This window comes from Dipteris shenzhenensis, chromosome 32, assembly GCF_047967505.1.
Source record: "Dipteris shenzhenensis isolate YYH24624 ecotype China chromosome 32, Dip_SZ_1.0, whole genome shotgun sequence".
Taxonomy (NCBI): Eukaryota; Viridiplantae; Streptophyta; class Polypodiopsida; order Gleicheniales; family Dipteridaceae; genus Dipteris; species Dipteris shenzhenensis.
The window spans coordinates 44,923,630-44,943,474 of record NC_141627.1 but is presented as its reverse complement, the minus strand read 5'-3'; the positions used below and the strand labels follow the sequence as shown (position 1 = coordinate 44,943,474).

The following is a 19,845-nucleotide window of genomic DNA, read 5'->3' as shown; positions in this document are numbered from 1 at the left end:
ATCTGACTGCAGATTCCGAATAATGGCCACACGGTAGTCGCACAGTCCCAGCCTGCTTCTTGTGCTGTATGCTGCCCACATGGCAGCCTGCATGTTGCCCATGTGGCAGCCTTGCACTCCTTGTTAGATCTGCCCCTGTGGGGCAGACTCTCTCTCTGCCCGTATGGCATCTTACCTTTGCTAGTACACCATTCCCATGCTCTCCTCATTTGGAAATCAGGGGTTCACAGATGGGGAGCTGACCTTCTAAACTCCAACATAGTGTACAATGTTCCACCATACTGTATGGCATTTCTAGCTGTTTCAACAAAACTTTTCGCCGTAGAAATGTTTATAGGGTGTCTACCCTTTACAACACGTTTTGTGCTGACACTAAGCCTGACATGTAGCATGCCATATGTACAGTCCTAGCATTTTTATTGACCCATGAGCTAGAGGACCCTACATACAATTGCCGTCATATTTTAAATAAAATTCCTCGATATAGAGCTATAGGACCCTGACACTACCTTCCCCCAAGTCTTGGTCCTAGTGACCAAAGTAGCCGAATGAAAATGATTATAATCTATGAGGGCTTTATCCCAACAACAAGCCTAGTTATTTGACGACTAATTTTATGTCTTGCAAAACTAGTTGTTTTAGTTATTTTATTTTGCATCAATCCCTAGAGTGTGCTTTGATGTTAGAATAGGAGTTTAGAATGTGCCTTTTGGCATAAAGCTGGATGCACGTGACCTTAAACATTCATTGTTTTTCTTATGGTTGTTCTCAAGAATCTACATATACCTTATTATAACTAGAATTTATCAAATCTTACAAATTATTTTATTTCTTTAAAAGAACGATAGTTCTCAAGACTATTTTTTTCTTATGGTTCTCAAGACACTATTGATTAGAAAGAGAAACTATATATTCTTGTCAAAATCATTCCATACCCTAGAGTCACTATTGTTTTCCACAAAACAATTGATGTCTACTATATGATTGAAAGAAAAAAATATATATACCTTCATAAGAATAGAATTATATCCAACCTTTAAAAGTAACATTTTTTATAGAACAAGCAAAAGAACAAAGGAAATCTTTTTTAAAGAAAAGAGTAAAGAAGAAAACAAGCCTAGGAATCAAAGCTACACTTATGTTCTCATTAGTACCCAAGCATAAGCTGCCATCTACATTTCAAAAGGTTCCGGAATCTCTTGGGTAAACCTAGTGTTTACCAAGTTTTGAAATTGCAACCAAACAACAAGAACTTTGAAAGCAAAAAGGAAGAAACAAGCAGAAAATTAGAAGAAGAAATGCACAGAGAGAGAGAGAGAGAGAGAGAGAGATTGAATTAGGTTAAATTTCCATTACAACCCAACCTACCCTGAAAATTTTTTAATTGTAAAAGAAGCAAAAAGAAACAACAACTAATGTGCTAACACAAGGAAACAAAACCACATGCATAATAAGACAACAAATTAAACACCAACGCAAGCACAAGGAAACAATTATTATCATGATATTGTACTTAGTTGTTTATTTCAAATTTAAAATAATAATAATAAATAAAGTAAGCGAGTGGGAAAAAAATATAAAAAGTAAAATTATATTTATATTTATACACACGCACACATAGCAAAACAGGTACCTAAGAATACATGAACTCCAAAAATAGAACAAATATCATACCCAGAACTCTTAGACTTTAGGCCCATTTTCTTGCACAGCTCATGGATGACAGCTCTGTCATGATTGCATAATCCTGCTTCAAAAGTCATCCCTACAAAAGGTAATACACGATAAATCAATTTTCATATATTCTAGACATAGAACAAGGGAAGCTTGCCGAGACTTTTCAAAAAAGATTCTTCAAATTTTGACAAAGATTCCCCTAACTATGTCAGCAGCCCCTAAGGTTTGTTCAAGATTCCAAATCAAATTTACGAAGATTCAATATCAATTTCAAAACAGCTTTATGATCCCGCTTCAATAACACTCAATCCTACTTGTTTATTTACCATCATTAGGACTTCAAATACTTAGCTTACTTTATGTACATTTGTAATGAAGGGGAAAAAAAGGGCAATTTAGAGGACCTATAGAGGCCTCTTAGGTGGGAAATGTGGAGGGACTATATAAGTCCCCATCCACCCCTATTTGTGTACCTTTTATATGTGACACCTAATCCTATCTACTCCCTTCTCTCTCCTACGTGCTGCCTACACTCTCTCTCTCTCAATCTCTCTCACTCTCTCTCTCTTTCCTTCTCCCTTCTCTCCCAACCTCTCTCTTCCTCTCCCTCTTCCCTCTTTCCACCCTTCTCTCTCCTTCTCCCTCTACCATCTCTCCCTCCTCCAATCTTCCCCCTTGTCTCCTTTATCGCATTGGTATCAGAGCTCCGACCCTGGCACCTGTCTTTCCCTTTCACCATCATCCGGTACTGTTGTAGTTCGAAGACAGCATAAGCAAGCCCATCCCCCAAAAGCTAACAACAGAGAAAGCTATGCATTAACGGAGAAAGTTGCCCTCTGCTAGCAGCTCGCTCAAATGGTGATAGTGGCTTAACGGTGGTAGAAACGGATGCCCCTTGTCCAAGCCTTACACAACATCATATTGAAGGCTAGCAATCAAGCAACGTTGCAAAAATCAGGCAACACTCGTGGACAGTGATAGCGAAGGGCCCTGCGAATCAACCCAACTCTGATGTTTGATTGAGGGCTCCTGATTCTACCGCAGCGCTCAGGACTAGAAAGGTCCCATACAAAGCTGAAGGAGATTAATGATCTTGGCGTGACGCGGCTGTTCTCAATCCTACGCTACGGTTCTCATCTCAATGGTGTGCAGTCGTGAGCTGAATGATACAAGTGACTGCTGGCCTACTGGTTATTGTGATGTCATGCAGTCCATGCTACTCAGCTCAGCGCGTCATTCTATCAGAGGTCCTGCTCTTTTGCGCTGTCCATCTTAGTTTTGCAGCAAGATATAGCTGTTCTCAATCCTGGGCTGCAATTCTCATCTCAATGGTGTGCAGTCGTGAGCTGAATGATACAAGTGACTGCTGCCCTACTGGTTATTTTGATGTCGTGCAGTCGATGCTACTCAGCTCAGCGCGTCATTCTATCAAGGCCCTGCTCTTCTGCGCTGTCCATCTTAGTTTTGTGGCAGGATATAGCTGTTCTCATCGTCGATCCATTGCCTACCCGGAGCGCCTCAGCCCACCGCCAAACTGCTCCAACGTGCAGTCCGTAGCATCGCCGCCAGTTTGTTGTGCCAGCGAAGACGACTCCCCGCACCGCTCGATCCGCCACGGATTTCCACCCCCGTGCCGCTGCTCCTGGATGCAAATATTAGGTGATGATTATTAATTATTACGTTAGTCTAACTCTAGGTTAGTTAGGTCTAGCTCATTCAAAAAATTAAGTTAGGTTGGGTTAGGTTTAGTTAGATGAGGGTTGGTTAGGTTGGTTGGGTGAAGCTAACTATGGTTAGGTTATGTTAGGTTAGGTTAGGTTAGTTAAGCTAACCCACCAAGGTCTAGTAAATCTTACCTTGGGTCAAGCCAATTAACCAAGGCACCCTAACAGTCCTAGAGGTCTTAGGATTAAAGTACTAACTGTCCTAGGTGTCTTAAGGAAAACCCCCCTCCCCTCCAAAAAAAAGTAGAATTTCCAACGTCTTTTAGGGGCCCTTCACAGCCCCATTGAGAACCATTTCGACTCCATTTTGAAGCCTCTTCATCAATTGTCCTCTCGAGCTTCTCCATCTGTCTTTTAGTGTTTCTACACGCTATATCAGGTGTTCATTACATCAGAGTTTTGTTGTCCCGTGGCAGTCACCATGCCACCCAAGCGTGCCCCTAGGGATACATTGTATGATAGTGATGAGGCTGCTCAGCATGAGCAATTGCCTTCCCCAATGGATACATCCACTGGTGGTATAGAGATCAGAAGCACAGGCAATGCAGACACGTTTTTTGGATACCCTTGCTTCTATGCTCCAAGGTACCTTCCGCCAGATGGGACATGAGTTTAGCTAGTAGCTTACCACAGCCATGGCTATGCACGATACGGCTCTTGCCCAGATGGGACAGCAGCTCGAGCAGTAGATTGGCTACGTTATGCAGGACAAGGGCAAGTAGCCCACACCCCATCACGTGGACCACTCAGATAGTCACGATGTGCTTTCTGCTCCACACAGGGGTTTAATGGCAGATGCCCGCCGTGCCTATGAGCATCAATCTTCTGGACCGTTGCATGTACCCCAGCATTGGGATTATTTGGACTTGGATGATGCATTCTCTGTGCTGCAGAGCACCTTCTTGTAGGATGTCAAGCCATCTTTTGGCTCACACTTTTCTGCATCCATGCAGGCCACGCCGTCTCTTTTGGGTCGACCCGTTGGAATCCATCCGGTTAGTGCTCCTTTCACCGCACCAACAAGTATGCCTAGAGCTGGTTTTGGTTTAATTGCCAGCCCACACCCTGGGGATAGAGGCCAGTCCTCTTCTTAGCCCTTTGGCATGCCACCATTTCGGAGATGCATTTGGCAAAGAGGCCCAACCAAGGGTTCATGCACCTATCGCTCCGCCAGTGAACACTTACAGCCAATGCGTCAGATGGCAACAGCAGATGGCAACAGCAGGGGGGTAATGGTGGGCAGCAGGCATAGTTACCAATGAACGGCATTCCGACATCCAGAATCCTTGGAACGCCGTTCCAAAATGGAGAGGCCCAGGGAACGTCCGGAACGCTTCCAGAACGTCCCTTGGGGACATGTTACCAGGGAATGCCGTTCCAGCATTCCCGGAACGCATTCCGGTGGCATTCCAGCCCTAATCCTGCCGACGTTTTGGGTTCTGACTTGGCTAAAAATCGTGACGGGCGCTGTGCGACGGCTCTTCCTCCCGCCTCATCTTCTCGCGCCATTCCCGCTGCCCCCCTTTGCTGCTCCAGCCTCCACTACTCCACTCTCCCTTCTTACTTGAGCCCTCCAACTACTCCACCCTCCCTCCTTGCTTCAGCCCTCCATCTCTCCCTCCTTGCTTCAGCCCTTAATCTCTCCTTCAGCCCTCCGTCTCTCCCTCCTCCTACCTTTCTCCACTCCCTTCTCTCTCTTTCTCCACTCCCTCGACCCCCTTCCCTCCACTCCCTTCTACTCTCTCAACGCCCTTCCCTCCACTCCCTTCTACTCTCTCAACCCCCTTCAGCCCCCCATTCTCTCCACTCTCTCCATCTTCTCTCAGCCCACTTCTCTCAGCCCCCCCTCTTCTCAATGGCTCCTCCCCGTGACCTCGACCAAGACCACAAATCTGAGTGGTGGAAGGAGGTGAAACCTCGACGCATCTATGACAAGTCAAAAGGAGGAGCACGCAAGTGGGATTGTCCCTATTGTGGTGAAGAAAAATCTGGAGGCTCAAACCAAGTGCGGAATCATTTATTGAAAATAAAGAACAGAGGCATTAATTATAGCCCTGGAAATATTTCAGCTGCGGATACCGCACGTTTTCAGGCACTTGCAGATAGGTTGGAAGCCAAGGCAGCACGACAAAAGGTTATTGATCCTCCTGGTCAAGCATGGGCAGCCCCACATGCTAGTGCAACAGCTTCTCATCTGCCTCTATTTCTAGCTCCTTCTTTGGGTCTACAGCTTCACACGCATTTATGGGGACTCCCACTTCATCATCCCCTGGCCCGAGATCGTGCAGGCTAGCCTTGTGGCCTCATGGCAACCTGGGAGGAAGGCACAAGTAGATGCTGCAGTGGGCCGATTCTTTTATGGAGCAGATGTACCCACAGCAAAAGCCTGCAATCCTTACTTCATCGGTACACTCCTCCCAAATGTGAGGCCCTGCGCACCACAATTTTGGCAACAAAAAAGACCACCATAGAGCAGGCTTTGGCTCCCATCAAGGACATACGGCTGAAATGTGGTGTCTCATTGATGGGAGATCGATGGAGTGACACTAGAAGCCGCTCTATTCAGGGCATCATTGCATACTCAGCTGGGCCAGCTTTTTCATTAAAACTATTGATAATTCAAAGGAGAGAAAGTCAGCCGAGAGGTTGGCTAGCATTTGGACGGAGTCCATTGAGCGTGTGGGGGAAGATAAGGTTATTCAGTTTGTTTCTAATGGTGAGAACTCCAACAAGGCAGCAGGGAGGATTTTGGAAGAGAAGTACCCTCACCTTACCCTCACTCCTTGCATGGCACATGGGCTGAATAATCTCTTAAAGGATATTGGTAAGTTGGATTGGGTCGATCCTACCATTGATATGGGTAATCATGTTCTATACTTCATCACTCGCCATCACTACATTTTGGCTATTTTTCGTAAGATATCCCCCCAAAAGAATCTCTTGAATTATTCTGACACACGCTTTGCTAATAAATTTCATCGTGGTGCAACGGCTTTTTAAGTTGAAATCTCAATTGAGGCAGCTTGTTGTTTCCGCTGAGTGGGATGCATGGCGTGAGCAGAACTCTGCAGAGGCTCTCTTTTGGGATGATGTTTGCCTTTTGCTTCAAGTTACAAAGCCAATTCTTTTGATGTTGAGGCTTGTTGATGGAGATCGTCCTTGTATTGGGAAGGTGTTTGAAGGGATGGATAGGATGATTGAGACCATTCCAAGTATAGATGCTTTGTATGCTTGGAGGAAGGAGGAGTTGAGGACCCTGGCAACCTCTCGGTGGACAGAACATCATTCACCTTTGGAGTGCAGCCTTTGTTCTGGATCCGGAATTTCAAGGGAAGGGGTAAGAGACGGATAAAGAGGTGGTGCAAGGATGGGAGAAGATATTGAGACAACTTGTCTCAAGTCTAGATGATAGGAGAAAAGTGTGGAAGGAGCTGTCGTATTATAAGTAAGGAAAAGGGTTGTTTGGTTTGGAGGATGCACAGAATGACAGGTTCAAGATTTCCTCCGTTCATTGGTGAGAGGACTATGGGGCAGGTGCTCCATTGTTGCAGCGTTTGGCCATTTGAATACTCAACCAGGGAGCTAGCTCTTCACCTATTGAGCGGTTGTGGAGCAATTTTGGAAACATTGCATCCAAAAAGAGGATCGGGCTTGGGGTTTAGAAGGCAAATGATCTTGTATTTGTTAATGCAAACTTGTGTTTGCTTAACAAGTTCAGGGCAGAGTGCACTCATGAACCATATCTTGGATTTAAACCCGATGAGGACTCCAACAGTGATGCAGCAGACGATGCTCCTAAGCATGAGGATGATGAGGCCCAGGACCAGAATCAGGATGATGAGGCCCAACAGGGTGAGGGAGAGGCCTTTATTGCTATGCCACCTTCAGACCATTTGGGCTGACTCTCTTTTTTTCTATACAACATGTACTTGACTCGAGAGTCTGGAGTCCTACTTTGTATTGAGGCCTTCATGCTCGAGGCATGGCCTCCCTTTTCTGTACTTTGCATATTATATGCTCTCGGATCTATAGTATTCTACAATCTACTGCACTTTATTCACATTGCAAACATGTGCATTTCAGTTTTGAGTATTCTAAGAGTGTCTTTAAATGTCTAAAACTGAAATGGAAAGTTTAGAGCTGCTAAAAGTGGTTTTCTTTTCATAATTGGTATATTTTTATATGAATTGATGACGTGTCATATGATGTGGCGTTCCGGTTCCCGTTCCCCCTTCTCGGAACGTTTCCGTTTCAGCACTTGAAATTTCAGAATGTTCCCGTTCCCTGGAATATGGCAACAGGCCACTTTTGATGAGATGATGGCAAATTCCTTGTGTTCATATAAGGCCCTACCTGAGGCCATCAAACTTGAGATGTCCTTTTTCGATTATGTGAACCTCTAGTGTGATGATGCCCGCACTTCCGGAGGTTACACACACAGGAATTATGCAGCCAAGGGATATCAAGGATAAACTCACAGTGCATAAGTTCAAAGGGGACACTCGCACACCTAATGAGCTGGAGGAGTGGCTTATGAAACTTTAAGATTATTTCCGCTTCTACCCAAAGCAAGATGAGGACCACATAATCTTTGCGGGTATGCACATGCAGGACTATGCACATGCTTGGTGGCATTATATGAGGGACTTGCCTCAAAGGCCAGCCACATGGAAGGAGTTCAAGGAGTTGATGATCACCACATTCGTATCCCCGCTCATACTAAAGCAATATTTGGCTGAATTCTATGCATTGTCGCAAATTGGCACCGTCCAAGAGTACTTGCAGCGCTTTTGGAGACTTTCCTTGTTTGTACATGACGTATCTGAGAGAGGGAAGTTGCTACGTTTCATCCAAAGAATGATTTGTTCTCTCGCTGCAGATGTGAAGGCACATAACCCTCAAACAATTGAGCATGCAGCCCAATTGGCAGAGGCGTTTGAGCCCAAATATGCCAGCAAGTATAAGATGACAGTGGACAGCGCATATGGGAATGAAAATGAGGCTGAGAGGAAGCCTAAGGAAACTGATTCGCATGAAAGGAAATCAGCAGCACCACCACTTCCGAGGTTTCCCACTGTTACAGGCAGCACGATGCCATATGCTAAGCCATACAGGTCATTTGATGCTTAGTCAAGAGCTAAGCCAAGTGTTGGAAAAGAAAAGTCAGAATTTAAACAACACCCCAGGGCTATTATGGACAGCGGAAAGCGGGCAAACTTATGCTTTAAGTGTGGTGAGAAATGGACTCCTGAGCATCAGGAAGTTTGCAAAATGTGTAACAATGGTACTGCAAAACTCAGCATTGAGGATTTAATGGATGCTTCTAAGACCTTGGATGCCACTCTTGATGATTCAGAGGGTGCAGAGGACGTGGCAAAAGCTCCAGATACTGAAGCCACGAAGGGGGCTCATTTTCCCTTTGATCCCAGTGGTGCTATCAAACATAATATGCATGGTATCCAATCCAATGACACTCAACCCACCTGTGGCATGTGAGGCCGTTGGCCTACACCCTTTCATGTGGAGCATCAGGTTGCTATGCCTTTTCATGTGCAAGAGGATGCAAGTGGAAATGCTCCCGTAGACGAGGAGGAGATCTACGCAAACCATCACATCCTGCACCATGCCAATCTTATTGCTGAAGACCAAGCCAAACCTGAAGGGCCCCCTGAGGAGATACATGCAGCCACAGCTGAGGTTCACGGCCTCTCTCTGAGGAACATTATGACTGGGATTCTTGGGTTTTCTAGGCCCTATATGCTATGTGTTTTTTTGTTCAGTCAATAAAGGTTCTCAGCCTTGAGTAGTCACTCTAAAATAAATTTATTTGGAGGCAATAAAGGTACTCTGCCTTGGGTTGTCCCGCAAAAAGGATTGTATGGTTTTTAACTTTGGTATGATGGAATTGACCACCTAGTTCAGAGTAAGAGGGGACGAGTGATGGTCTACCCTTACCAGTCGCAAGCTGACTGAGAAGTCAATATCACACGGGAGGTGTTGGATAGTTTGACTTGCTCTTTGCAACAGGACTGTTCACATGCTTATGGACAGCGGTAGCACTCATAGTTTCATCAATTCTAACACCTTCCAGAAGGTGGGACTGATTGCTACTGAGATTGATCATGGGCTGAGAGTAGAGGTGGAAAATGGACAGCATTTGGTCAATAAATTTTGTTGCCAAGATGCAAGGATCAAGCTCTCTTGAGGATTATGATTTTGCGTGGGATCTCTTGGCACTAGATATGGGCCCAATAGATGCTGTCCTAGGCTGCGATTGATTAAAAACTTTGGGTAAAACAGCATGGATTTAAATGCCTTATCACCTCCTTATCACTCAGCTTTGTCCACAAGGGTAGAAAGAAAGAAAGTTTATTAACGTCCACTGGAGACCAAAAGGTCTATGGGACAGCAAGAAACCCTCTAGTACATCTGCTTTAGGGAGGGCACATGGCAGCTCCCAAGGAGTGCAAAAAGCCACCCACATTATTTAGAATACCTACATGATAGTCTGGAAGAGTAAACAGCCTTACACCAATTTAAGACTAAGAGTCTTTTGGTTTTGATTTGAACTCTCTGTTAGTGCTACACCTTCACAGTAAATTGCCCATTTTCCATTCTTCTGGCAGCCCTGACTTTAGCTAATTCAATTGCCTTAATCTTAAGTTGAGCTTGTGTAAGCTCCTCTGCTATCCATACTTTGGTGCCCTTCAACTTGTAAGATTGTCGAAGAAGCTTAATCCGCATATCTTTTGACTTCAGTGTAAGGAATGCATGACCTTTATAGTGCAAAATAGAAGCAAACCTGGAGTCGTCATCATCCTGCTCATCATCATCCACCCATTCAATGTTGGGCAAGCTTGCTTTGATCTTTGTCAATATTTCACTATATGTGTCCTCCTCGTTGTACCAATCTTCTGGGAGTCTCCTTATTCTAATCTTCAACGCATTATCACATCTAGCTTCATGTTCTTTAATCTCTGCTTGAATATCTGACTTACATGCTTTGGTGTCCACTTCCACAATCACTTCCTTCTTAGCAGTTTGTACTTCAGTGTGAACAAGATCTTTGACTGTCTAGAGACTAGATGCGGGGTAGGGGGGGAATCCTTACAAGATTTTACAACCTCATCAATTACCACCTGCTTACCAGGCCCTTCCAGAATGTGAAGTCGAGCCTTTACTTCTGCCAGTTCCAACCGTAGCTCTCTCACTGCCTGCTGCGGATAAAAAATCTGATCCTATTGCCCAAGGATGGGTCATTTTGAGCCCTCTTGTTGGTAATTCCGTGCATATGGAGAGGGTGTCATGGCTGCAATTGTAGAGTACCGAGTCTTGATAGATGTTGAGGGAGTTGAGGGGAACTTGGAGGAGAGGGTAGGCCAATAGTCTATAGTTGGTTGTCTGTTTGAACCCCCTAGCTTAACCTGAACCCCGGGTTGGGTTGGGGGTTTAGTCCAACTCAGGGTTAGGGTTAGTTATCTGCTTCTAACAGGTACGGCTGCTACTGACGAATTGTACGGACGGTGGGAGAGGTACGGACGACAGGATTGTACAGTACTAGCTACCTACTGACATGCTGTACGGACGGGAGAGGTATGTTGTGCGGAGGTACGGACGAGGTGCGGAGGTACGTGGGAGAGAGAGAGAAAGATATATTGACGTCCTCGGAAGACCTCGCGAGTCTATGGAACAGAGTGATACAACATCAAAAAAAGATCTCATACAAGCCTCTGTGGGCTGGGGCAAGGGGGTGAGCTAAAGCCCTTGCCAAGTACTAATCTAGTGTCTAAATAGAATAGAATAGAGACAAAATCAGAATCTGAATCAAGAGTTCGGAGTGTCCAAGGTCACGTCTCTCCGCTGGACCATGAAGATGTCACATATCTGTAATTGTCGGGTTGTCTCGCATCTAGGTGGTGGCCGCGATCGCCTTGAACTCAATACCTGTCGGGCTACGTCGATCGTGATCCCTCGTCTCTGGCTCTGGCGGTCCCCTACAAGTAGTGCTGTGATGGGACGAACCTCAATGGTGTGCGCTCTAGTAGTCCGAAGAGTCTGGTGTGACCAACTGCTGATCCAGGCTGCTCTCATGTCGACAATCTCCTCATCCTCAACTCCACTATGTCCAGGAGCCGTCTCGAAGGCATAGAAGTCTGTAACCTGTCTCTGAGCTGGGTCCGGCTCTGTATCTTGTAGTCTGCCCGGTGCTGATAGTGCTCTGGCCTGTCTCAGTAGTGCCTCTCGGTGTTGGCACGTCTCCATCAAGTACAACCCTACACAGACCTGGTCTTGGAAGTGTATCAACCGAGAGAGCGGTCCTCTCCTCATAAAGGCAGTGATATCGCCTTCGTATCTCATAGTAAACCAGGCAGCTACATAGGAAGTTCATCGATGTAGAGTCCAGAGAGGGTCGGCAAGAGAGCGAGGGGGGGGGAGGGACGGGCTGACTATAGCATTGCAAGGCATTGCCACCCCTAAATTGCAAGTCATTTCAGCAAGGTAGTTGGCTAGAGAGCTCAGGAAGGAGCATGCCCTCTATGCATTGAATGCTGAAACCGGCCTTAACAACGTAAAGGGTGGTAGGATCCACTTAATTACAGCATACACAGTAAATTAACAAATAATTATGCACCACAAATTAAAGCACAAGGGAGCTAGAGCGCTCCTACTAAAATACAAGGACACCGATTGGCCCCAAACGTTGGCGTCCCTTGCGGTATTTATTTAACATTCATTTGAAGCCAAGCGGCTGATTACAAAGGTCTCTGGGAAGCTGCACCACAAGCAAACCAACGCCCACGGACTCCCTGTCCAGCCCACCCTGTAATTCTGTGCTCAACTCCAAATGGTGCGATGGCGTCTAAATTACTAGACAACCCTGTGTCCTCAGCCAACCAAAGCATGCAACAAAGACCCCAAAAGCATCCACCACTATATGTGCCACACCTACAATTGCACAAACAATTGCCCAACCAACCAGACATGGCTGCACAACTGCAAGACAGCTCCTACACAGCCAATTTCTGGTGCAAATAAACCAAATCGCTATCCCCAAAACAGGTCGAAATCAACCTAGAGCCTTCTTGGCCACAAACCACTGCATAAATCCACCTTCCCCACAAGGAATCAATTCCAAACATAATCCAGCAACAAGTCCAAGAATGGCAAGAGCAAGCAAAGGGAAGCCTTCCTTCACCAAGAATCCTCTGAAAACAGGTCACCGGGACTGGAAAACTCTAAATCCAGCGAGAAACAATAGATCCAGCTCTAGCCTGGCCTAGAAACAGCTTAGGAGAAGTCTTCCAAGCCTGGATAACAGCAAAACCAGCAACAACAGCCCAAAAAGCAAGCAGAAAACAGGTCGAAATCCTAGTAGAAGCTCCTGCTCAGCCAGAGAACATCCCGCAACGCCTGCAGCAGTCCCTGGACAGCCCGAAAACAAATCGCAACTCCTGGAACAGACCCTGATCAACTACGAATTTCCCAGACAGGCCCCTAGGCAAATTGTGATTTCTCTTGCAGCTCCCTGGCAGTCTTCTGGTGTTATGCTCAAGCCGAGATAGCATGACCTCGGAAAGATCGGTGGGCATTTTCTCTTAGATGACCAACTTTTGTAATAGTTAATGTGCGTAATTGAAATGGTCAAGAGAAGTAACTGCCAAGGTACTAGGTGAGGGTGAAATGCCATTGACTAGGTAGTTCTGAGTGCTAAGGCCTAGGTGCACCTAAATGTGCAATAATGCCAAGGGGCAAGTGGTTTTAAATGTGCCCCAAGAGAGGGGTAAATGGTGCACCAAGGGGAGAGGCTAAAATGATGACATTTGGCAAGGAGAACTATCTAGGGAATTGAGGGTCTCGTGGATAAGCATGAAAAAAAAACAAAGGAATGAACTTAACTAAATATCTGTGATCCACGAGAGTTGGCTGGGTGGAACAATTGAATGCCATCGCCCGTGATTTGTATCAACGTAGCAATAGAGATCCAAGAGAGGAAGAGATAGTATCTTTTACAGTTGGTATCAGATAGATCTTAAGTGTGGCTACCATCAAATCCGGATTAGAGCCGAGGATGTGCACAAAACCGCTTTCAGAAGCAGGTTTGGTCATTATGAGTTTTTGGTAATGCCCTTTGGACTTACCAATGCTCCAGCGACCTTCGTCATGCTTATGAACGATTTACTACGTCCGTATATTGGAAAGTTCGTAGTACATTTTATTGACGATATCCTGATATTCAGTAAAAGTATTACTGAGCATCGTGAACACTTAAGAATAGTGTTCAGTACTTTGAGGAAAGCCAGTCTTTATGTGAATAAAAAGAAAACTATACTGTGTATGGTTAGGCTTGAATATTTAGGGTTCATAATTACTCCACAGGGGGTAGAAATGGATCCGAAGAAGGTGGCTGCGATACTAACTTGGCCAATCCCTCAGAGTCTGACCGCGTTGCGATCATTCTTGGGATTTGTCCAGTTTTATAGAAGGCATATCAAAGGATATTCCGGAATAGTATCGCCATTGACTGATCTGACCTCAGATAAAGTACCTTTTATTTGGGGACAGAATCAACAAGAAAGTTTTAACACCATAAAACAAGCTGTGGTTTCAGGACCGGTGTTAAAAATAGTTGATCCCCAGAAACCCTTGTTCCTAGAAACCGATGCAAGTGGCATTGCGGTAGGAGCAGTTCTCCTTCAAGAGGGAAGGCCAGTAGCCTTTGAAAGCAAGAAGCTTTCTCCCTCTTAAAGGAATTGGCCAACTCATGAATTAGAGTTGTATGCTGTCCTCCATGCTTTGAAAACATGGAGGCGTTATTTGTATGGTTCAGAGTTTTATGTGGATGTGGATCATGATACTCTGAAACATTTTTTTAGACAGCCTGACTTGAGGGGCCGCCAAGCTAGGTGGGCAGAGCTCATGCAGCAGTTTAATCTAACGATTCGGTACCGAAGAGGAAAAGACAATAAGGTTGCTGATGCGTTGTCTCGCATTATGCACAACCTGAGTTTCACGGTATTAGAGAGTGCTCTAATGACCGAGATAAGAGAAACTCAAAGAGTGGACGAGTTTGTCCAGAGCTTGTGGCCTAAAGCTCATGTGTTAAAACCCGGGGAAAATGAAAAGGATGACCTGGCATCCAGAAAAGGCCAAACTTATGCAAGATATACCATAAGGGATGGTATGCTAGTTAGAAATGGCAAGGTTGTAGTACCTGGTCAGAATGATCTCAGGCAGAGAGTCATTCGACAGTGCCATGATAGCCCGTGTGCAGGACATCCAGGAGTCGAGAAGACATATGATCTCGTGAAGCGAGATTTCTTTTGGCCAAAGATGAAAAAGCATATTCATGAATATGTGACACGGTGTTTCTCGTGTCAGGTAAGCAAGGCCGAGCGGGTGAAGCCACCCGGACTTTTACAGCCCTTGGAAGTACCACTAAGTAAGTGGGAGAGCATTTCCATGGACTTTATTGTAGGACTGCCTACGACACAAGGAGGGTATGATTCTATCCTTGTGGTGGTTGATCGTCTAACCAAGATGGCTCACTTCATTCCGACTAGAGAGTCTGTTAGTGCCCCGCAAGTGGCGGATTTGTTCATTAGACATATATTTCGTCTGCATGGATTGCCTAGATCCATAGTGTCAGACAGAGATGTCAGATTTACCGGTCATTTTTGGACAGCGGTATTTGAGATACTAAGGACTGAGTTAGGAATGAGTAGTGGGGATCATCCTGAGACGGATGGTCAGACGGAGAGAGTCAACCAAACTTTAGAGGATATGCTGAGAGCATATGTGTCATTGAGGCAACATACGTGGGACAAGTGGTTGCCATTGTTGGAGTTTGCCTACAATGATAGGAAACATTCCTCTACTGGGTTCAGTCCATTTGAACTGAACTATGGTTATAGACCAGCCAATCCAACTATAGTTGGAGTACCTCAGAAAGTGCCTAGTGCCGCGAACTTTGTAGTTCAGATGCGGGAGATGCTAGCACTTGCGAGAGCTAATATCCGCCAGGCTATGGATAGAGCCAAGGTGTATGCGGATGAAAATTGGTCTATAAGAGTCTTTAAGGAAGGAGAAAAAGTTTTTCTCAGAGTTCCTTCGCACTCGAAGTCGTTGACTTCAGGAGAGTGTGCTAAGTTATCACCTCGATACTGTGGGCCGTGGTTAATTCTAAAGAGAATAGGCAGTGTAGCCTATAAATTAGAATTGCCACAGGGGTGTAAGGTGCACCCGGTTTTTCATGTTTCGCGCTTAAAGAAGTTTTTGCATACAGGTGACTCACTAATCGAAGGTGTGGTTTTGTTTCAGGAGATAGAGGATATTGCAAGGCGCAAGCCAACAAGAATCCTGGACCGAGGAACAATGCAAATACGAAATCGGAAGATACCCACGGTGTTGGTTGCATGGCATGGTCAGCCTCTATCGGAAGCTACCTGGGAATCCGTATACCAGTTACGGAGACTGTTCCCAGATTTCATCATCAACGACGCTGATGCTTGAAGAGGGAAGGAATGTTATGCTCAAGCCGAGATAGCATGACCTCGGAAAGATCGGTGGGCATTTTCTCTTAGATGACCAACTTTTGTAATAGTTAATGTGCGTAATTGAAATGGTCAAGAGAAGTAACTGCCAAGGTCCTAGGTGAGGGTGAAATGCCATTGACTAGGTAGTTCTGAGTGCTAAGGCCCAGGTGCACCTAAATGTGCAATAATGCCAAGAGGCAAGTGGTTTTAAATGTGCCCCAAGAGAGGGGTAAATGGTGCACCAAGGGGAGAGGCTAAAATGATGACATTTGGCAAGGAGAACTATCTAGGGAATTGAGGGTCTCGTGGATAAGCATGAAAAAAAAACAAAGGAATGAACTTAACTGAATATCTGTGATCCACGAGAGTTGGCTAGGTGGAACAATTGAATGCCATCGCCCGTGATTTGTATCAACGTAGCAATAGAGATCCAAGAGAGGAAGAGATAGTATCTTGTACACCTGGCAGATTGCGAATTCTCCAGACAGCTCTTGATACCTCCTGGCAGTCCTTGGATCCTCCTGGCAACTCTTGGCAGGCCCTGGCAGGTGACGAATTCCTCTAGCAGCTCTAGCAGGCTCTAGCAAACCTTGAAATCTGCTTTGGCTCCTTCTAGGGCTGTTTCTGGCCTTCTAGATCCAAAAGAAGGCCCATGTTCTAAAAATAGCAATTTTTAATTGCACCACTCTTTTGGCCCCCTATTGCACACTTTGGTCCTAGGAATTAGTTGCCTAGTAACTAGGTGCACATTCACAATTCCCAAGGGCCCACTAGGGAATTTTAATTCCCCAAGTCCCGCACACATGGCCTGACCCTCGCGCCCCAGAGGCTCAAGGCAACCACGCGCAAACTACGGGAGTCGCAAATCAAAAGTCCCATAATTTCACGTCCTCGTGACAATGTTAGTATCTCCAGGGGGTAGCATTCACCGTGTTAAGGATTGTGATATGCACGAGGTGCTCTCGGAGTTTGCTGATGTATTTGCTTGTATACCATCCCAATTGCCTCCCAAGAGGGATGTGGATCATGCCATTGTCCTAGAGCCTGGCAATAAGCCCATAAACAAAGCCCCATACCGTCTCTCTAGGGTTGAGCGGGAGGAAGTGGTAGTACAAGTGCGGGAATTGCTTGAGAAGAACTTCATCTCTCGTTAGCACTTCTCCTTGTGCCTCCCCGGTGCTTCCGGTGAAGAAAGATGCATCATACCGCATGTGCATTGATTACAGGAATCTAAACAAGGCCACAATCAAGAATAGGTTTCCAATCCCCAGGACAGGTGACTTGTTGGATGAACTCAAGGGGGCTCAGTTTTTCACGAAGATAGATTCGAGGTATGGTTACCATCAAATCAGAGTGAAAGAAGGAGATGAGCACAAGATGGCTTTCCGCACTATAATAGACAATATGGTCATACAGACAAAGCATTGCAGTTCATCAGGCAGTTTGATGTTGCATTCAGTACAAAAAAGTTTTCAGAATCCTCCAAGTTAAGAATGGTCAGTTTGCACTTGATAGCGACAGCTAGTGGATGGTGGAGTGCAGACCACAGATGGGTCAGCCCCAAAGATGTGGAAGGACTTCAAGAAAGCGTTCTACCGGCAGTTTATGCCTAAACAGTTTAGAGATCATGTTCTTCAAGATTGGGACAGTTTGCATATGGATGCAGAAGATACAGTCAATGTGTACAACCAAAAGTTTTGGGATGCTTATTTGCAGGTTGCACCTTTCAAAAAGATCTCCAAAGGAACCCAAATGAGAAAGTACAGAGCAGCAGGTCTCAGTCCAAGAATCCAGGCAGTAGTGAATGCTTTGGGGGCAAAGAACATTCAAGACCTTATGCATTCAGCTTCAGTAGCTAGTCTTGTGCCGTTACAAGATCCATCCACGGTACTATCCTTGCATGCAAGACGTCCTGAAAGAAAGAAAACTGATTTTTCAAAATCAGACAAGAAAGAGTATCCCAAAGTTGAAAAGAAAGGGTTTCAGCCTCAGAAGCCGAGGGGTACTCAGTTTTCAAAGTCATATAAAGGCAAATTCCCATTCACTCCTGAACAGATAGCTGAATTTTGCAAAGATGGGAAATGCTTTAAGTGTGGGAAAAGGGGCATATGGCTGCCCAGTGCCCTGAGAAGCCTTCGGGTTCTAAGGAGCAGAAATAACCACAAGTACCACTGAGGCCAATGGTGGGAGCAGTCCCAGATGTTTTGGGGAGTACCTCAGACCCAAAGGAAAAAGAGCTTTTGCTATCATGGGGAAAGATAAGAGATCAGCAAGCATTAATCCTATTTGATCCAGGGTCTACAGACAATTTCATATATGAAGATTTAGCCCTGAGATTAGGGATAAAAACTAAAGAGCTAGGCACAGCTCTTGATGCTGATCAAATGTTCCAAGGAAATCCAGTGCAAGTTACTCCTTTGATTGGAAAGCTTCGTGTCCATGTGCAGAGCTATGTAGATCAGAGGGACTTCTTAATCTCTCCTCTCAAGCAGCATGATGCTGTACTTGGTACATCGTGGTTCCATCGAGAGAAGTAACAATAGAATACCTTGAGAGGGTACTGAGTTTTATGCATAGGGGAAAAAACCAGCGTTTAGTTGCCAGGAATAAAGGGGAGACTATCCCCATTGTATCTGATGTTACATGTGGTAAAGCAATAAAGTCTGCAATTTCCGCGCACATGGTTTTTGTAAAAGAAAAAGAGAATGATATGCATGCTGAAATGAATGATGCAGACAAAGATAAATTTCAGTTTCTTGTAAAGTTTAAAGATTGATTTTCCAATGCTTTGCCAAGGGAGTTACCCCAGAGAGACCAGAAGATCATCAGATAGAGTTAATGCCTGGTAGTGAGCCACCAAATAGACCACCTTATAGAGTTAGTGCAACTCAGAGAGAGGAGATAATGGCTTAGGTATAGGACTTGCTGTCCAAAGGGTTGATTCAGCCCAGCTCGTCTCCTTTTTGCTCACCAGTACTTTTAGTACAGAAGAAAGATGGTTCTTTTCGAATGTGCATTGATTATCGTGCATTGAATAAGATGACCATCAAAAATAGATTTCCGATACCACGTATCGATGATGTGCTTGACCAGCTCAAAGGAGCAACAGTTTTCAGCAGGATAGACTTAAATTGTGGCTATCATCAAGTCAAGATACAACCACAAGATGTGCATAAGACACCTTTTCGCACTGCATTCGGGTTGTATGAATACTTAGTGATGCCTTTTGGGTTGACAAATGCTCCAACCACATTCAATAGAATGATGGATCGCATCTTCCTGAAGTACAGGCATTTCACGGGTACTTTCTTTGATGATATCCTAGTCTTTTCAAAGACAAAAGAAGAGCACAAGGAACATCTTGCTTTGGTATTTCAAGAGCTTTGAAATCATCAGCTTTTTGCCAATAGCAAGAAAAGAGAAATCTTTTTGGAAGAGATCCATTATCTGGGGCATATAATATCCAAGAATGGGATACAGATGGATCCTGCAAAGATCCGAGCCATCCAAGAATGGCTTGAGTTGAAAATTGTGCATGAAGTCCGATAGTTTTTTGGGACTTTGCTCCTATTACAAGAGATTCATCAGGCATTTTGCTGATATCGCAGCTCCGTTACATGACCTTACTAAGAAAAATGCAGCCTTTACATGGGGAATATCCCAGAAGAAAGCATTCAATACACTCAAGGAGAAGTTGACTACAGAGCCTATTCTTGTAGTCCCCGATCTGTATCAACCTTCAAGACCTGGAAGGCATGAGCGAGCAATATGCTAATGATGCAGATTTTGGCGAGATTTTACAGCAAATGCAAGAGGGGCAGTCCACCAATCACTATTCCCTAAAAGATGGGTATCTAATGAAAGATGACTGCCTATGCATCACCCAGGAGATGAGGAAAAAGATTTTGGAG

At 45.0% G+C, this 19,845-nt stretch overlaps 1 protein-coding gene across 11 annotated transcripts in view; it reads right to left on the bottom strand.

Annotated features, from left to right (window-relative positions):
• LOC147880830 (DExH-box ATP-dependent RNA helicase DExH6-like) overlaps window positions 1-19,845 on the bottom strand; it is a 94,398-nt gene that overhangs the window by 49,614 nt on the left and 24,939 nt on the right. For 9 of the 11 annotated variants that reach the window (XR_015540543.1, XR_015540545.1, XR_015540542.1 and 6 more), the window contains exon 2: window positions 1,675-1,765. The exons of 1 other annotated variant lie outside the window; for it this stretch is intronic. Coding sequence is in view for 2 of the 10 variants with exons in the window: in XM_087370489.1 (XP_087226615.1) it covers window positions 1,675-1,765 (91 nt within the window). In the remaining 8 variants the exon portion in view is untranslated. The remainder of the gene's footprint in view (window positions 1-1,674; window positions 1,766-19,845) is intronic. One more of the 11 variants, XR_015540546.1, reaches the window with a different exon arrangement.